Source organism: Geotrypetes seraphini, chromosome 8 (assembly GCF_902459505.1).
Source record: "Geotrypetes seraphini chromosome 8, aGeoSer1.1, whole genome shotgun sequence".
Taxonomy (NCBI): domain Eukaryota; kingdom Metazoa; phylum Chordata; class Amphibia; order Gymnophiona; family Dermophiidae; genus Geotrypetes; species Geotrypetes seraphini.
This window is the reverse complement of record NC_047091.1, coordinates 103,426,194-103,443,887: the sequence shown is the minus strand read 5'-3', so window position 1 is coordinate 103,443,887 and position 17,694 is coordinate 103,426,194. Positions and strand designations below refer to the sequence as shown.

Sequence of the window (17,694 nt, the reverse complement as noted above, 5' to 3'; positions counted from 1 at the left end):
CTTTTATTTATATTTTGGCACCAGTTGATGCATACTCAAATAGATTAGCAATAATAATTTATATTGTACCCTATATTCCATCTTCAGCCAATAGAGTGCAACATTATTAAGGCGCACTAACCGATTTAGTGCGCACTAAATATTAGAAGACACTAAATGCTAAGCCACCCATAGAATATAATGGATACCTTAGCATTTATTGCGTGCTAAATTGGTTAGTGCGGCTTAATAAAAGGACCCCAGTATGATAAAATATGATCACGTTTTGTTATCCCAAACAAAGCATGTATGATCAAATTCTGAGTTACATGTAAAGCATGTATGGTACAAGAAGAAATACCCAAGAATACTAAATTGCAGTAATCAAGACTAGACAGCACTACCATTTGAACAAGCTGCTTATAATTACCAGAAGGATAGGATACAAATTGATTAACTTCCTCTCCTTAAGACCATTTTTATCCCTTTTCTAACTAAAAGATGTATACCTTCACTAATGCAGACTTACTTCTGAGAAAAGTTTTTTTAAAAATACTTACGATGGATTAAACAGAAATAGCAACAGAGCTAAGACAAGCCAGGTTGATATTTTGAGCCATCTAGCTAGTGCTGTCAGTTGGGATAAAGAATTCAAACAATTATCTTTTATGTCTTTCTCATATCTGGAATTTAGAAAACGTCTGAAAACTTACTTATTCTCTAGTTTTTTGGGTAATTAAATTCCATGATGACCACTCGGTTGTAAGTTGATGTAATCTTTTGTAAACCACATAGATCTGCAAGGTTATGCGATCTAGAAGTTGATTTTATGTCATGTTATGCTGATACTTTAAGAAGGTGACCATGAAGGAAGAAAGAATTCTCCTTTCTGGAGACTTACCAGTTTCCAGATCACCAGCCAGCCAACCACAGTCTTCGAGGGTCACAACTCAGTAATGTTTTCAAGATATCCAGATCGTATGCATGTTTATTGTGGAAATCATGCAAACCCAATTGGATTGTGGCCCTCAAGGACCATGGTTGTAGAAACATAGAAACATAGAATATGACGGCAGAAAAGGACCGGCGGCTCAAGTCTGCCCAATCAAGATCCCTCCCACCCTCGAGAAACTATCCTCTATTATACCTCTGTAGCGACCCCATCTGCTTCTCCCATCGTCTCTTGAAGTCTAGCGTAGTAGTCAATGGCTCTCAGACCTATCCTGGGGGACTACCAGCCAGCTGGATTTTCAGGATATCCTTAATTAATATTTAGAAGAGAGATTTTCATCTAATGGAAGTGACATGCATGCAAATCAGTCTCATGCTTATTCATTAGAGATATCCTGAAAACCCAACTGGCTATTAATGTCACACTAAGGATACCCTGTCCACACAAAAAATATTATATATTACTACTACTATTATTAATTATTTCTATAGCACTACCATACACACGCAGTGCTGCACAGAATCACAAAGAGTAAGAAAACAGTCCCTTCCCGAAAGAGCTTACAATCTAAACAGGCAAGACAGACAAACAGGATGTCATGGATACAGTTAAGGGGAAGAAAACACTATAAAATAGCTCATATTTCTCTCTCTGGGATATATTTGTGCATTTGGGGCCAGATTCTGTAAAGGACATCTAAAAATTAGGCGTTGTTTAGACATCCAACAGCAGAATGCTGAGCGCCATTCTATAATGCATAGATGCACTATAGAAAATTGTGCTCAGCAGTGCTGAGCGAATCTAAGTGTGTCTATATTGTTAGACATCCTTTACAGAATCACCTTTTAGGCATTACATAGACGTTCTAATAACATCTATAACGTTATAGTGTGTTAGCGTTATGATATCATTAGAATGGCAATTTTATGCTGTTTTGTAACATTGTATACAGTAAAATGCTTGCACCACTATTATATTTTATTATCTTTTTAAAAAATTTTTTTATAAATCTTTATTAATTTTCAAATATTAACATTGCAATACAATTAATTTATACATAAACGCTACACAGAACGCACTTTAAATACACAAATAATTCAAAAAACAATCATTTTCTCCCCCTCCTCCCCATAACTAATAAAAGAAGTACATATTAATTTCAATAATATAGATAATTAAGTATAGCAAACACTAATATATTCCCCTCCCCCCACCCACCCTGGATGTGTAAAGAAGTCAAATAAAAGAAAAGGTACATGACAGTTATTGTGACTCAATAAATGCAGTCAATTATCTTTTAATTATTTATATACCACTTATATCCTATGTGGTATTTACATTTGGCTCCTTTATCATATTTCTCTTCTGTTTCAGTTACCCAGGGTCACAAGGAGCAGTGGGGGATTTAAATCAACAGCGTCAGGCTGCTAAGGCTGTAGCTCTAACCACTGTGCCACACACTCAGCCATTAAATCATATGTCAATTCTAAAACTAGGTCTTTTGAGCTTTAGTTGGGCACAAGTTAGGTGGACGCGACTTAGGTGTCCCGTAGGCATTCTTGAGGTATCTGTATATAGATGAACGGGGCTTTTATTTTTGGGCTAAAGAGGACTCCAGGTTGATTCAGAATTTGTACATCTAAGTTCCAATTAATACTTGTTAAAGTCATTAATTGGGCATTTTATCCACTTTGGATACCTAAGTCAATGGACATCCATATTGTGGATGCCTAAAATTAGACATCCTTTACAGAATTTGCCCCTTTGTATCTTGTATATTTTTTTGAAAAAGAATTGGTCAGTTAGGCCCCTTGTGTACCAGCATTTGATGGTCCCCCAGGACAGGTTTGTGAACCACTGGCCTGTCATTCCAGGGAATGCCCCTTTGCATCTACAGATCTGAAGTGCAGGTCTCAATATGAGAAGGAACTACAAACTCATAGAAAAAAAGAGATCAAAACCAGCAATAGCTTAGTCTATTGCCAGTAACCTAAAGATGTTTTGCTAACATTTATTGAAATGCATAAGCAAAAAGGAACTTTTATCAGAGAGAAAGAGAGGAAAATACATGTTTTTGTAGAGGAGTGAAATTTTTTTTTTTTTTAATGGAGCCTTCTATCCTATAAATATTAAACATTAAAGGATACAAGATTTAACCCTCTGTTCTTTCCTTGATATAGTGTGCAATTGGCTGGGCTGGAGATGGATTCTTCTGTGGGAAAGACACAGACATTGATGGGTTCCCTGATGAAAGACTGCGGTGTTCAGACAGAAGATGTAAAAAGGTAAGAGCCGATATTGATCAATGATCATATAGCAAGTCATCTCATTGCATTCATGGAGATAGAATCAAACTACAAATCCCTGCATATAGTGAGGCAACACTAAAACTGCTCAATCTTTTTGGGTTGATTGGGGTAACGTGGCAAACTTAGGAGTGCCTGCATCTTGGCACATCAGAGCTTACTGTTCAGCCTTATATATGTCTTTCAGGATAACTGTGTGACAGTGCCAAATTCAGGCCAGGAGGATGCTGACCAGGATGGGATAGGAGATGCCTGCGATGATGATGCTGATGGAGATGGAATACCAAATGCTCAAGTAGGTGCATTACTAAAATTACATGTCTTAGACAATATGTGAAATTTAAGTTCGGATGTATTTGTTATAAAGTCTCAACTGGTCTAATACCCAGCTATCTTATAGATCATTCATTTTTGTTAATTCAATGCGTTCCTGAAGTTCTCATGCTTTTTTCATTTTCCCATTAGTTAAAGGCTGCCATTTTAAAAAGTACCATCAACATCTTTTTTCCTATCAAGCAGCTTCTTAGGATAAAGACCTTAACCTAATGATATTGACCTCTACTTCTTATCAACATTTTAGGAAACAATTGAAAACAAATTTGTTTTCTAAATTTTTAGGGAATTGAAATTTTTTATTCAACTGTTTATTTAATTTTTGAAAATTACGTAGAACTTAATGGTAATGCGGTACAGAAATCAATTTTTATATTATGTTATGGTATGTTATTGTTACAACATCCAGACACCACCTCTCTGTTGACCTAAATAAGTTCTTGTAGGTGGCACCACAACCTGGGTTTGTCTATCTGGCATCTTTGAGGTTGAAGTTCCAATTTTCTCAAGAAAGCAAGAATTAAAGTTGCATTAATATAATTGGTACAGAACCAGATCTGCACCAGCATGTCAAGGCTGATCTGGATCAAATGGCAACCCTACAACCCCATACAGATGCTCCTGCTATAATCCTAGATATGCCATATGAACGCAAACCTTTTAGTGAGGTTTCTTTAATATTAATACATACATAAGGGTATAGAAAAAGTAGACAGGGACAGATTTTTCAGATTACGGGGAACCACAAGTACAAGGGGGCACTCGGAAAAACTAAAAGGAGACAGGTTTAAAACAAATGCCAGAAAGTTCTTTTTCACCCAGAGGGTGGTGGACACATGGAACGCGCTTCCGGAGGCTGTGATAGGCCGGAGCACGTTACAAGGCTTCAAAGAAGGTTTGGATAGGTTCCTAGAGGATAAAGGAATTGAGGGGTACAGATAAGAGTAGCGGTAGGTTATAGGGATAGTCTGGGACCATTGCTTAGGCAATGGGCCTGATGGGCCGCCGCGGGAGCGGACCGCTGGGCGAGATGGACCTCTGGTCTGCCTCAGCGGAGGCAACTTCTTATGTTCTTATGTTCTTATAAGCAAAATAGGGGAATAGCAGCTCACTTCTGATCAACTCTATAAATCATACATTAGAAAATATGTGATATACAGCCCTCAGCAAGTTGCTGTGTTTGATCTCTGACTTTCTTACTATTCAGATATTGAATTGAATAACTTGACCTTTTTGATTTGTGGCAGGATAATTGTATCTTGGTGCATAATGTGGCTCAGAAGAATTCTGATCAGGATAATTTGGGAGATGCCTGCGACAACTGTCGTGTTGATAAAAATGATGACCAACTGGACACCGACGGGGATGGAAAGGGCGATGCATGCGATGATGACATGGATGGAGACTGTAAGATTCTCAAGCTGACCACTGGACAGCTTTTTCACTTTTCTCAATGATAGCCTTAGCCCTTTAATTGGCAGATAGTGAAATGGATGTTTTAAGTAACTTGATTTTAAACGAGAGCAACAGTGCCAAGTAACAGGCATTTGAAGATGCAGATCTCCCATAAAAGCCATAGAAAGCACATGTTGCTTCTGAACAACAATACCAAATAAAGGATTAGCCTTTGTTTTCCTAATCCATACATATGGCCAAATCCTATTTTAACATTAGAAATGTATGTAGTTGAGAAGGAAGTATGGATTGATGCTGACTCGTTTTATTCCTCTCTAACCAAAATTTATTTGAAAAGCAGAGTATGAAGACAACACAATAAAAGTAATGCAATCAGTTATCTCAAGGACTTCCACTAGCTGTAGAAACCAAGACAAATCTTTAATTATTCCAATCAAAAATGTGATACCCCAGTTCTCTACAATGAAGATGAAATGTCCTTCTCAGCAGTTTTCATAGAAAAGTAAGAGGTCAGTGTGGGTCAGGCCAAGATCAGATGGGAAAACACAACTTAGATTGAGGTAGGGAAAAGCTTTGGCCCATAGGCCATATACTGGGCACCATGATTGGATTGGGATGCTGGTGAGGGTAGAGGTCTGAATAAAGGGAAGCAGTCCCTTTTACAACCCTATTAGATTAGGTCTTAGGTGGGAAGGGATGGGGGGTAGAGGTCTCAAGAGATTGACACAATAAAATACAGTAACTGGACCACTTGGTATCTGGATCTTCAGTGGGAGTTACCTTTTATTTTAGAAATATAAACCATCATCTCAAATACTTCATACAAGGACTTTTCTGTGGTCCTTGCAGCATTGGTTACCAAAGGTGAAATTCCCTGTTGGCTAGTCAAAATATAAACAAAAATCCTGCAATTACCTTTGGTTAGGGTTACCATATTTAAAAAAAGAAAATGCCAGACACATAACCCCGCCCTGTTCCACATCTAGTCCTGCCCCATTCTGCCCCAGCCCTGCACTGTTTTGCCTTTAGCCCCACCTAATTCTGCCCTCCAGCCCCACCCTCAGAAAGCTTCCTCTCTTTGCGATGAGCTCTGGCTGCATCTGGAGGACCTGGAGCATGCGTGGATACGGCCGAAGCTTGTAGGGGCTTTCCAAAACCCGGACAAATGCCAAGTTTTGGAAAGTCCATCCGGGAGCTCGGACAGTCCTCTAAAAAGAGGACATGTCCAGGTTTGCCTGGATGTCTGGTAACCCTGCCTTTGGTCAGTTACTACTAACGCCTTGGTGGTTCTTATAACATCATTACTGAACACCCAAAATGTCTACCTTTCATAATGTGAGTATATCTACACTTCATTAAAGGCAGACCTTTAGAAGAGAAAATATTAACTTGGGCTACTATTCAGACATATTTTAGCACAGGTCCCATTTTATGCTGTAAGACTTAATTACTAACAACGGGGCTTAAATAGTAAAATAACATGTCTTAAAAGGAGCTCATATTAATAACTTTCTTCCCTTAAGGCTTTTAATGATGTCACAAGTGTGTCTATGGAATTAGTGTTGGCAGGTGAGTGATTGTGTTAAATTTCCGGTGAGGAGTGGACTGATTTTGGATAGTTTGCCTACCCCTGATTAAGATGCATTTCAAAGGTTGACTATTTTTTCAAAACTCTGAACATCTGCTTGGGCTTCTATAATCATGTGCTGTGATCACAGCTCTCACCCCCTCATGGCCTAGAAGTCGTCATCATCATACAGCAGCGAAACAGCAGAGATAACCAAAGACCAATGTGGAGGTGAAGTGCTGAATGTTGCAACTGTTTTAAAAATTGTAAGCAACTCTCTTAGCTATACTTTGGTCTTTGGTTATCTCCACTGATCAGTTGCTTTCTTGTGACTTGTGGAGATTGTTCCTTCCTTTCTTTGCATTGCATCCAGTCCCAGAAGTCATCATGGCATGCTCCAAGCATGTATTGCCCTTTGCTATCAGGAGCAGGTAATATTTGAGGTTTGTGCAAATTAACTTAGACAATCAGTTATGGAAATACCTGGGTTACATCACAGAAGGCATCTGTCCTTGACACCTAACCTTACTGAGCTCCTTTTCTCTGGCAGCAATTAAGAATTTAGCGGACAACTGCAGAAAGATTCCTAACCCAGACCAAAAAGATACTGATGGGGATGGAGTGGGAGATGTATGTGATAGCTGCCCATCCATCAGCAACCCTGACCAGGTACACAGTGGAACTTCACTCACTATCATTTTTCTTATGTTTTAATTCATTGTAGTGATTTTGGCACTTGTCTTTCCATGTATCTGTAGAACAGAAGCCTCATAGGCATCAGTAGTGTGTGCTCCCTCCCTCCCCCTTCCTTCCAATGTATAACAGCTCTGCTCTGGAAGGATCATCTCTACACAGGGCCCGATTAAAAGGTAGGCCCAGCAGGCACGTGCCACGGGCCCAAAAACATCAGGGGAGCCTGCCAGTGTGATGCTATGGCCAAGGCCGGCATTAGGGGAGGGCAAATAGGGCAGCTGCCATGGGCCCCACAGCTCCAGGGGGCCCCATGGTCTGGGCATTTCTTCCCCTTGTTATCCCATCTCCCTCCTTTCCCTTCACCTTCGCGGTTGCCTTTCAGTTTCAAAATTAGCTTTTCTTTTTCAGATGGGTCCCAGCGTGGCATCCATTATCTCAAGTTGCAAGTGGCTGCTTGGCCCAAAGCTTCCTTTCTGATGCAGCTTCCTGTTTCTGCCTAGGCGGCTCGCATCAGAGGGGAAGCTTTTGTGCCAAGCAGCTGCATGCAACTTAGAATGGCCGCTGCGCTGGGACCTATATGAAAAAGAAAATGCTCATTTTGAAACTGAAAGGTGACTGTGAAGGTGAGGGGAAGGGAAGGGAAGAGAGGGAGATGGGCCAACAAGGGGAAGAGGTTAAGTGGTGCTTGAGCTTTATCTTGTCAGGAGCGTGTGAGAAAGCAGCAGCGGTGGGGAGATGAGGGTGCAGGATAACTTGATGGAATTGGGATGGAGAGAGAGAAAGAAGAGGGCAGATGATAGAAGTGGGGTGAAGGGAGAGAGAGAAGAGGGCAGACATTGGATGTCAGTTGGGAGGGGAGAGAGTGGGTGCAGATGCTGAGTGGAAGTGGAGAAAGCGAACACATACTGGATGAAAGGAGGGGATAAAGAAAAAGGGCATATGCTGGATGGGGGAAAGAGGATAGAGTTAGATATTGGAGGGATGAAGGAAAGGGATGACAAGCTGTGGGTAGACAGTGAAAAAAGTGAAACTGAGGACTGGATAGTCAGAATTTAATTTAGACAGAGGCAGGAAGGCAGGAGAAGGAAGACCAGGGAAGAAAAGGAAAGGGAAGAGAGAGATGCCGGAGCATGGGGGGAAAGGGGAAGGAGACAGAGATACTAAATCTGAGCAGAAGAAATGAGAAGAGAGAGATGAAACCCCCCCCCCAAAAACCCAAAAAACAAAACCACAGGGGGGAAGTAAGGAAAGATAGAAGGAAAAAAATGCCAGACCATTGGGTAAACAGAGGGAAGAAGATGGATGCCAGACCAATGGGGGGAGGAGGGATGGAAGGGGGAGGCAGATAATTTCTGGAAGGGACATAGAAAGAGAGCAGATGGATGGATGGAAGGAAGAGAAAGAGAAGATGAGGAAAGCAGAAACCAAATGACAAAGGTAGAAAAAAATGTCTATTTTATTTATTTTTTTTGCTTTAGGATAAAATAGTATTGTAGCTGTAGTGATAAATGTTTATAAATAGATAATGGAAACAAGATGATCCTTTTACTGGACTAATTTTAATACATTTTTTATTAACTTCCTCAGGTCGGGACAGGATACTGTAACAGCAGTATACTTTTCTGAACCAAGGAAAGAGATTTAGACTTCTGAAAGCTAATTAAAAAATGTATTGGTCCATTAAAATGGTATTATCTTATTTTCCATTTTTTGTTTTATTTTTATTTGTTAATTTGTAAAGTGATTTGTTATTTCTCTTTTTTTCAAATTTACATCTGCTATCTTTATATTTTGTATAGTATTAGGGGACATACACCATAGTTTCTGTGTTGTTGCATTGTATGCAGAGCCTGGCTTCTTTATGGTTCTGTTTTTGTATATATATATAGTCCTATTTTTATCCCCCACCCCCACCTCTTTTACAAAAGCGCAGAAGAGGTTTGTAGCACCAGACAGCATTGAAAACCTCTTCTGTGCTATTGTAAAAGGTTGGGGGGGGGGGGTTAGTTTGTGATTACTTATTCCAGACTGGGCGAAGGTGTTTCTGTGTTCTGTGTGTATGAAATACATAGTTTTCTGTTAGTGTTGATCAACATGATGGAAAAATAAAATGTGCAGACACAAAGATGGAAAAAAAGAGGGGTTTTTTAAAAAAATGTATTACCTGGTATATGTTAGCTTTGGGATATGTGCATCACAGATGATGAGACAGCAGGCAATTTATGCAGTATTCAGCACCAACAATCCCAACCACAAACAGACATGCAGTCATCAAGGGTAGAAGTTAAAATAAGGATCCCACGGACCCATAGAACTAAAAGTGCATGGCTTCAAAAAGAAAGCAGCCGTGGCAAGGGGTCCTCAAGGATCCTCATTTTTCAACTCCTGCAGACCTCATGAATTCTGCTCACCCCACAGATCCTTGTTTTAAATCCTTTACACCTCATGGATCCCATTGAAGTCTTCAGGATCCATGGGGTGAGCAGGCTCCATGAGGTTCAGAGTTTAAGTCCTGGGCAAGTAGGTGGGAAGGAAAGAAAGGGGGAATTTGGGCAAGCTTTAGCTCCTCTTTTAAGGCTGTCAATAAGAGTGCTGATTAATGCCAAATCATGGCAAAACTAGCCTGGGGAACCCCCCCCCTCCACACACACACACAAACACACTTACTCCTTCCAATATAGACCACTAAATGACTTTTGGACAGTAATGACTTTTAGCCTCTGCAAACCTGAGTTGGATTGAACTGGTGGGTAGAGACTGACAAACCTTTACCAGTTCTTTGAGCTATCTAATTCACTCTTCAGCCTCCCTTTTTTAAATTAATCTTCTGTTTCTTCTTTCCATGTATGCCCTTGCCTTACTCCTTGCCATCTTCCTTTATTTATTGCATTTTCTTTAATCCAGCATTTCTAGTTCGCAAAGGAAGCCATTAGCTAGTGCTGTGTTATCAAACCTAGTCCTAGAGCAGGGATCTCAAAGTCCTTTCTTGAGAGCCGCAATCCAGTCGGGTTTTCAGGATTTCCCCAATGAATATGCATGAGATCTATGTGCATGCACTGCTTTCAATGCATATTTGTTGGGAAAATCCTGAAAACCCGACTGGATGAGGCACCCTAGCTGAGTGTCTCCAGGATCAGATTTGGAAATTACTGGGCTAGTGACAACTCCAATCCTTAAGAACTAACTGCAACTGATCTGGTTTTCAGGATAGCTAAAATATACAGTACTAAGCCCAAATGTATATAAGTGGCGGGGCATAATCAAAAGATGAGTCTAAGTCTGATTCGGACGTATGGCACTAGACGCCCAAAGTCAGCAGCGGGAAAGTGTCCATTCTCAAAAAATATGTCCAATTTTTTTTTTTTTTTTTTTTTTGAGAATCGGCTATCTGGACATCCAGGCTATTGTTCGCCCAGACCGCCAGGTCATCTATCTTTATACTACATTTTCAACCAAAATTTCGTCCAAGTCCCAAACGCCCAGAACAAGACCTTTTGGACATAGGAAGGGCCAGCATTGTGATGGACTGGCCACCCAGACATGGCAACAGAGCAGTGGGGCACCTTACTGGGCACTGCTGTAAACTTCACAAAAAGGGTGCCACATAAATATCTCACCAGAACTCCCTTAAAGGTTATGGTGAGCCCCCCAAAACACCACTTGTCTACAACTCCAGTAGCCCTTTTGGTTGCAGGTGCCACCCTATATAGCAGGAGAGTAGGGTTTTGGTGGATGCACATGTTCCTCCCACATGTAGTGGTTAGAGTGGCTTATGGGCCTGGGTCCTCCTCTCTATGGTTCACTATATGCAGTTCTAATAGGCTTTCCTATACTAGGTGCTGATATTCTGGAGGCAGGTATGTACGTTTTTATTTCGACCTTTGTAGGGATGTGAGGAGGTCAGTGAACACTGGGGGAGCATATGGGGGTCTTTACTCTGTCTCTGCAGTGCTTATTTGGTCACTTTGAATATTTTTGGGGCACTTATACCTGCTTTTACATCATCTAAGTCATAACGTATAAGTTCCATCCAGGAAGTCTAGTAAAACATTCAATTATCCCCTCAGGATGACTAAGTCTAGGTCAGCTCACATCCCACCCCAACCACTCCTCCAAATACGCCCCTTTCAGCTCTGAGCGCACAGAGGCATTCAGAGGCCTAAAAAGTCCCTGAATACGTCAAAAAAATAGGTTTGATTGCCAGCACTTAGACGACCTGCCTTTTAGGTCGTTCAAGTTTGGGCGGGTTTTTAGTCATGTTTAAATTTTGATTATGAGCCATGTAGTGTATTTTTTGAACAGTATTTAAAATTTAACAAATTAAACAATTCGATTCTCAAGTGCATTTTATATTGTTAATCTCATACCATGTTCCATGTAAATTTTGGAAGAATGGGTAATAAAAATGCTGAAATAATACAATATACGTAACCTCTTGTAACTAGCCTAGAAAACATACAGGGAGGTCCCAGGTCTAGGTTGAGAAACACTGATATTCTATGCTTCTTCTTCAAGGTTCTCAACCTGGTTTCATAATCTCTGTAATGTATCGTGTTTTTTTTCTATATTGTTTCATGAATTTCCATAATGATTCTGTACTAATTTTATAGTTATTTATGTCTACAAGAAATGTAACTAGGGAACACTGTAGTTCGGTACCTTTTAATCTTCATCCTTAAAACCCAGAAACAACATGACACGCATGTACAATGCATACTTGTGAGACCTTGCAGCATCCAAGAGAGAGCAGAAACAATGTAATGGTATATTAATATAAACCAGAAGTTTTAAACTGACCGAAATTTCAACTCATAATTTTGATTACTGGCGCATAAGACTTACTCCATATTTTAAGCATATTTTGAGGGGAAAAAAGTACATCTTATACACCAGCAAATACAATATATGCACGAGATATTTACATGCATGCTGTAGATTCATTACGGATATCCCAATAACAAGACAGGAGCAAGTTGAGTTCCACAACTTTGGCTCATTCACTGAAGTCCAGTAGGATCTGGCACTATTAATTGTTGACATCTGGAAACCTACATGAATACCCGTTTCCAAGTTTCCAAGCTTTAAGTGGAAAACATAATTCTTTAGCGACTGCATCATTAAAGAATCTATAGCAGTTCCCATTTCATTGCAGTTTGATTTATTACAGCTTTTACTCTAAGGTTAATTATAAAACCCATAACTTCTGCTGCCTTAAAATATTTAAAAATAAAGCGTCCTAACCATTAACAGGTAAAACACTGATCATGGCCAAAATATGTCACTATCTGCTTTAAATTAATGTATTTCTGTGTTCTTTATTTTCTCACTAGCTAGATGCAGACCATGATCTGGTAGGGGATCCATGTGACACCAATCAGGACAGGTAACAAGGACTGATTTATTAATGTCTTATATTTCACTTCAGCTTTTTCCATGACCATATTATCTCTGCCATTATGTGCTTCAGTCAAAAGTGCATTCAGTAGAAATGCAAATGGCTATTGTGTTACTTCTGGGAGTCTGTGTATCACAAACCAGAGAAAGATGACTTTTAATATCATTCTGATAAAACTAGCCTAAACATACAAAGTGCTATGCTAGACCAATGAGCTATTGAACTAGGCATCCTTTTCCTGACCGTGAACTATGAGTCGAATCCTACTGAAGAAGTCTAGTCCTTGTAGTTCTGAAGAGATCAACATTTCCAAATTCAGTATTGGAAGCATGTCTCCAGGAAGGTTTTCTGGATAGCTACCATGAATCTGCATTAGACAAATTTGGGATCCACAGGCTACCTGGAACACCAGACTTCTAAGATAGAATTAGGAACCAGTGTTTTGCATGTCATACAATAAAATGCTTCATTATGCTCAAAACAGTAAGTAACGAAACCCAAAAAATAAGGTGAGAAATAATTCTAGATTGTGAAAAGAATTGAAACTGCTGATAGGTTGCCTTTCATGAATTGATGGACATTAGGTGAGCAATGGTAGTATAATGTTTCAGTGCCGCCCACAGCTATTTTCTTTCTGCTTCACTAATTCAGTGTTACACAGAGTAGAGAGAACAAGCCTTAATAATCTGACCCGAAAATAAGATCATTCCCCAATCTTTTTTGTCTGCAGTGATGGGGATGGCCATCAGGATACACGGGACAACTGCCCAATGGTGATCAACAGCGGCCAGCTGGACACTGACCGAGATGGGCTTGGAGATGAATGTGATGATGATGATGACAACGATGGGATTCCAGACTACGCACCTCCTGGTCCAGATAACTGCAGGCTTGTGCGAAATCCAGGGCAGGAAGATACAGACGGTAAACCCTGAAAAACAGAAGGGATATACAAAAAAAAGAGAAGACTAGGGTGACAGTGCTTAAAGATATAAGATTACAGTAATGAGCTGAGTGGCTGTACAAAGTCCCCTGGTACTTTATTATGTCACCCTAGCACTTATCCTCTCTTGGCAGGCATTTAGCTCCTTATTAACAATAGCTACAGCTCATGACAACAGGGAATAGAATGATCGTTATCTTATTGTTAAACAAAAAACAAAAATTTAAATGGTTGTCTATTAATTAAATATACATATATTATAAACCATTAAAAGATCAAAAAGGACTGTAGACTATAAGTTATACTCATTAAATAAATAATTGATATTTAGATTTAAATTTTGCAGGGACAAGCCTCAGATTATGGAGTATATCTTCCCATACTGGGATTTCTTCAAGAGAAAGAAACCATCTTTTCTCTTGCCTCCTTATAACATCACCGGCTTGAGCCCCACCTCCCTACCAAATTAATTAATTACTTTTTATTAATCTGCTACTTTCTAAAATACATAAATCTTACTATTTAAATACTGTCCAATTTTATTTCTTTCACTATTTAAATAATCTAAAAGCTCATTCACTATTTTAATAATCTAAATATATAAAACTCTTAATTTTATGGTATGAGATACATATATTTTTACTAGAAAAGTCCACAAGCCATTTTGATACTCAAAACCAACAAAGAGGCTGTATTATAAAGATGAAATGCACCGATGATTTGAAGCGCTATATATGTGCTTTTGTGTCTAAATATTAATTGTTGATTTAATAAGTATAACTTAAAATCTACAGTCCTTTTTGATCTTTTAATGGTTTATAATATATGTATACTTATTTTTAAACAGCCATAGAGCTCTCCAAATCTCACTCAAACTCCAGAGAAAACTTTAGGACCTGTAGCCAGGACTCTATGCATACTGCCCTTTTTAATATTAATGTTCATCTTTATCTTCCTATCCCTACTTTGGCAGGTGATGGCATCGGAAACGCATGTCAGGGTGACTTTGACAAGGATTTGGTGATTGATAGAATCGATGTTTGTCCAGAGAATGCTGAGATCACGCTGACTGACTTCAGAGCATATCAGACTGTTGTCCTGGATCCTGAGGGAGATGCCCAAATTGATCCCAACTGGATTGTTCTTAATCAGGTATTATAGAATCCTCTTTTAGGTATAGATGTAGAAAAGGATACAACGTGCATAAGAACACCCCTTATATTCTCAACAAGGCATAATATCAAATGCCAGCTTTTTTTTCTTGAAAAAGTGCCGAGGCTTTAATAGCTTTGAATTATAAGTAATTGGGACCACCATTGAAATTGTACAACTAGGTAGAGAATGACACGGTGACAGAATTCATCACCGTTCCTGTCCCCCACGGATAAGAGTGGGAAACTAACTAAAGAATGATATAGGATGGTTTCCCACGGGAACAGGAATGGTGATGAACTCTGTCACCATGTCATTCTCTAGCACTAGGTCAATGCTTTGGCTTTTTGTCATCAAAGAACTTTGGTTCAGATTCAGCCGGTTTGCCAATAATTGTGTTTGAATCTCCAGGTCCAATGATAATTTTCTGTACAAAAATAATATGGGTTGGGGCCAAGAACAGCCTCCACCTTCCACTCTGACTGCAGTGGGTGAAAAGAAGGAAGCTGACACAGGTTCTATCAAGTTTCAAGTTTATTATAATTAGTATTTCACTTGATGTAAGAATTTAAAAAAAAAGAATAAAAAATATTTATACAAAAAAAATAAATAAATAAATAAATTTGATTAATCGCTTATTCAAAATTCTAAGCCTATGACAGGATAGTAAAATCAGCACTGGCCATGTCCTTACATATAAGAGCCTGGGATTGTAGCTTTAATACTTCTCGGAGTTAGTGCCTGAGCACATACTGAGAGCTTTGTGGTTAAACCTGGACAGAATTGGACATTGTGCATTGTCACCAGCAGAACAAATCTAGCAAATCTAGCAGTTAGCCCATTTGTTTCTGTAGATCCTCCTCCATCTCATCATCTCCAACATTTGGCCTTATTGCTTTTCTCAGTATTGATCTCAGACAAATCATGTGATGGGTTTAGTCCCTACCACCTTTGTTAGGTGAATCAAGGCATTTAGGGTCAGATTCTATAAATTAGGCACCGCTAGGCACCCTAATTGTGGACACCTAGCAATGTTTAATTAAAATCTGTGCGCAAACCATATTATGCTAATTAGCTTAAATGGTGTGGTAACTGACCATGCCATTAAAGTTAATTGACAAAATTTTAAAAAAAAAATTATATTACAAGTTCTGTACAGCACCTGGTGACGCCTAAGTTTAGGATCCCTACCTGAAAAGTATGTGCGGTTAGGGGCAGAGAAATAGGCATGGTAAACAGGCTCCAGTAAATTAGGTCTGGTAAAACCTGGCCTAATGTACTAACACCTACCTCCACAGCACCTAGCGAAGCATAAGTCTACTTAGGCGCGGCTAAGCGTGATTCTACAAGCAGTGCCTAGCGGTTGATTGACAACTGTGCAGAGCAGTGCCAACTTCATAACTCTCTGTGCCCAAGTTTCCATTTTCTCTAGAACAGTGTATCGCAAACTGTGCACACCTGCCATTCCAAGTGTGCTGCAAGATGCCGGGGAGGAGGAGTGGCACCGGCTGACTTCCTACAGAACATGCGTCTCGCGATGAGAGGCACTTCCTGTAGGTAGTCAGCTGGCGCCAGCGCCTCTCCTTCTCTCCGCACCTCTTCCCTTTCCAGCACCCCCCACTGGCAGTTCAGGGCCCCGTTTGGAGGGTCATCAGGCATGTGCAGACGTTGATGTCTGCGCACTTCTGAATGCCTCGAACCACCACGTTTAGTGTGCTGCGGCTTCGCAAAATTTGTGAGAGACTGCTCTAGACCTGAATGTGTTCTAGTGGCCCTCCAATCAGTTATCCATAATGTGTGTGTGTGTGTGTAAATATATATACCTAAGGGCTGCCGCGTGAGCGGACTGCTGGGCACGAAGGACCACTGGTCTGACCCAGCAGCGGCAATTTTTATGTTCTTTTGTTCTTTTGTTTATATATATATGGTATAAAACTGCACATACCAATCTCCAATGTATGCAAATTTATCACGCATATTCATTGTAAACATTGTAAACATTCATTGTAAACATTCATTGTAAAAATTCATTGTAAACATTCTGCAAACCCAATGAGCTGCTTTGGAGCTAATTGGAAAGTCAGCAAGACAAGTTTGGAAAGTCCAAGTACGAAGATGTGGATGAATATATGTATATTGTTATGTTAAATTCTACTGACTGCTTCATATCCTATCAGGTCTGACTATGAATTTAATATCTAGATTTCTATGCGCTACTTTTAAATGTGCAACTATCTGAACTTTGCAGGGCATGGAAATTGTGCAGACCATGAATAGTGATCCAGGTCTGGCTGTTGGTGAGTAACAAGACGACAGCGGGAAAGAATGATTATATTTACATTTGACATAACTTCTAACATACTGCACTACAACTGCAACAGAGATTTAGGTCTGTGGCCTCTTAAAACCAGCTTAGGTTACACCATGCTTCAGCTCAATCCAATGAAAAAAGTTCTCATCCTAGCAATAATGCTCTGTCACCTTGGCCAGTTGTTTTGCCTAATTAGAAACCTTACCATAAGGCTAGTTGCTTTTCCTCTTCAACTTTGACCCTTCTTCAAGTTCAGGAAGAATTCATAAAACTCAAGTTATAAGGAATTAGTCCCTGCAGTGTCTCCCTTCTTGACAACATAAAATAAATCTCAGTCCAGGCTTGCAGAAGCAGGCATACCAGCTACCTATCTTTCTCCCTCTTAACTGGGGATTGAAGGTATCTGAGCAAATGTACCAAGGAGTTCAAGGGTCTTATTTCAAAGATATGCTAATGGATTCAGTGCGTACTGATTAGCATTTGCTAAATGCTAGGCAGTCCATTGCATACCTATGGGCTGCATGACACTTAACACACACTAAGGGCTAGATTCACTAACCTTACTAAAGCGTTACAATCTGTGGCCGACCCAATTCCAGGTGACCGATTCACAAAAGACTGCGCATGCAAATGCTCTAATCGCAAAC

At 39.7% G+C, this 17,694-nt stretch overlaps 1 protein-coding gene across 1 annotated transcript in view; it reads left to right on the top strand.

Moving 5' to 3' along the window:
- Positions 1-17,694, top strand: part of COMP (cartilage oligomeric matrix protein) — a 97,584-nt gene that overhangs the window by 45,147 nt on the left and 34,743 nt on the right. The window contains exons 8-15 of the mRNA XM_033956119.1: positions 3,112-3,216; positions 3,425-3,532; positions 4,818-4,977; positions 7,104-7,222; positions 12,577-12,629; positions 13,372-13,565; positions 14,558-14,736; positions 16,985-17,033. Of these exons, the coding sequence (XP_033812010.1) occupies positions 3,112-3,216; positions 3,425-3,532; positions 4,818-4,977; positions 7,104-7,222; positions 12,577-12,629; positions 13,372-13,565; positions 14,558-14,736; positions 16,985-17,033 (967 nt within the window). The remainder of the gene's footprint in view (positions 1-3,111; positions 3,217-3,424; positions 3,533-4,817; positions 4,978-7,103; positions 7,223-12,576; positions 12,630-13,371; positions 13,566-14,557; positions 14,737-16,984; positions 17,034-17,694) is intronic.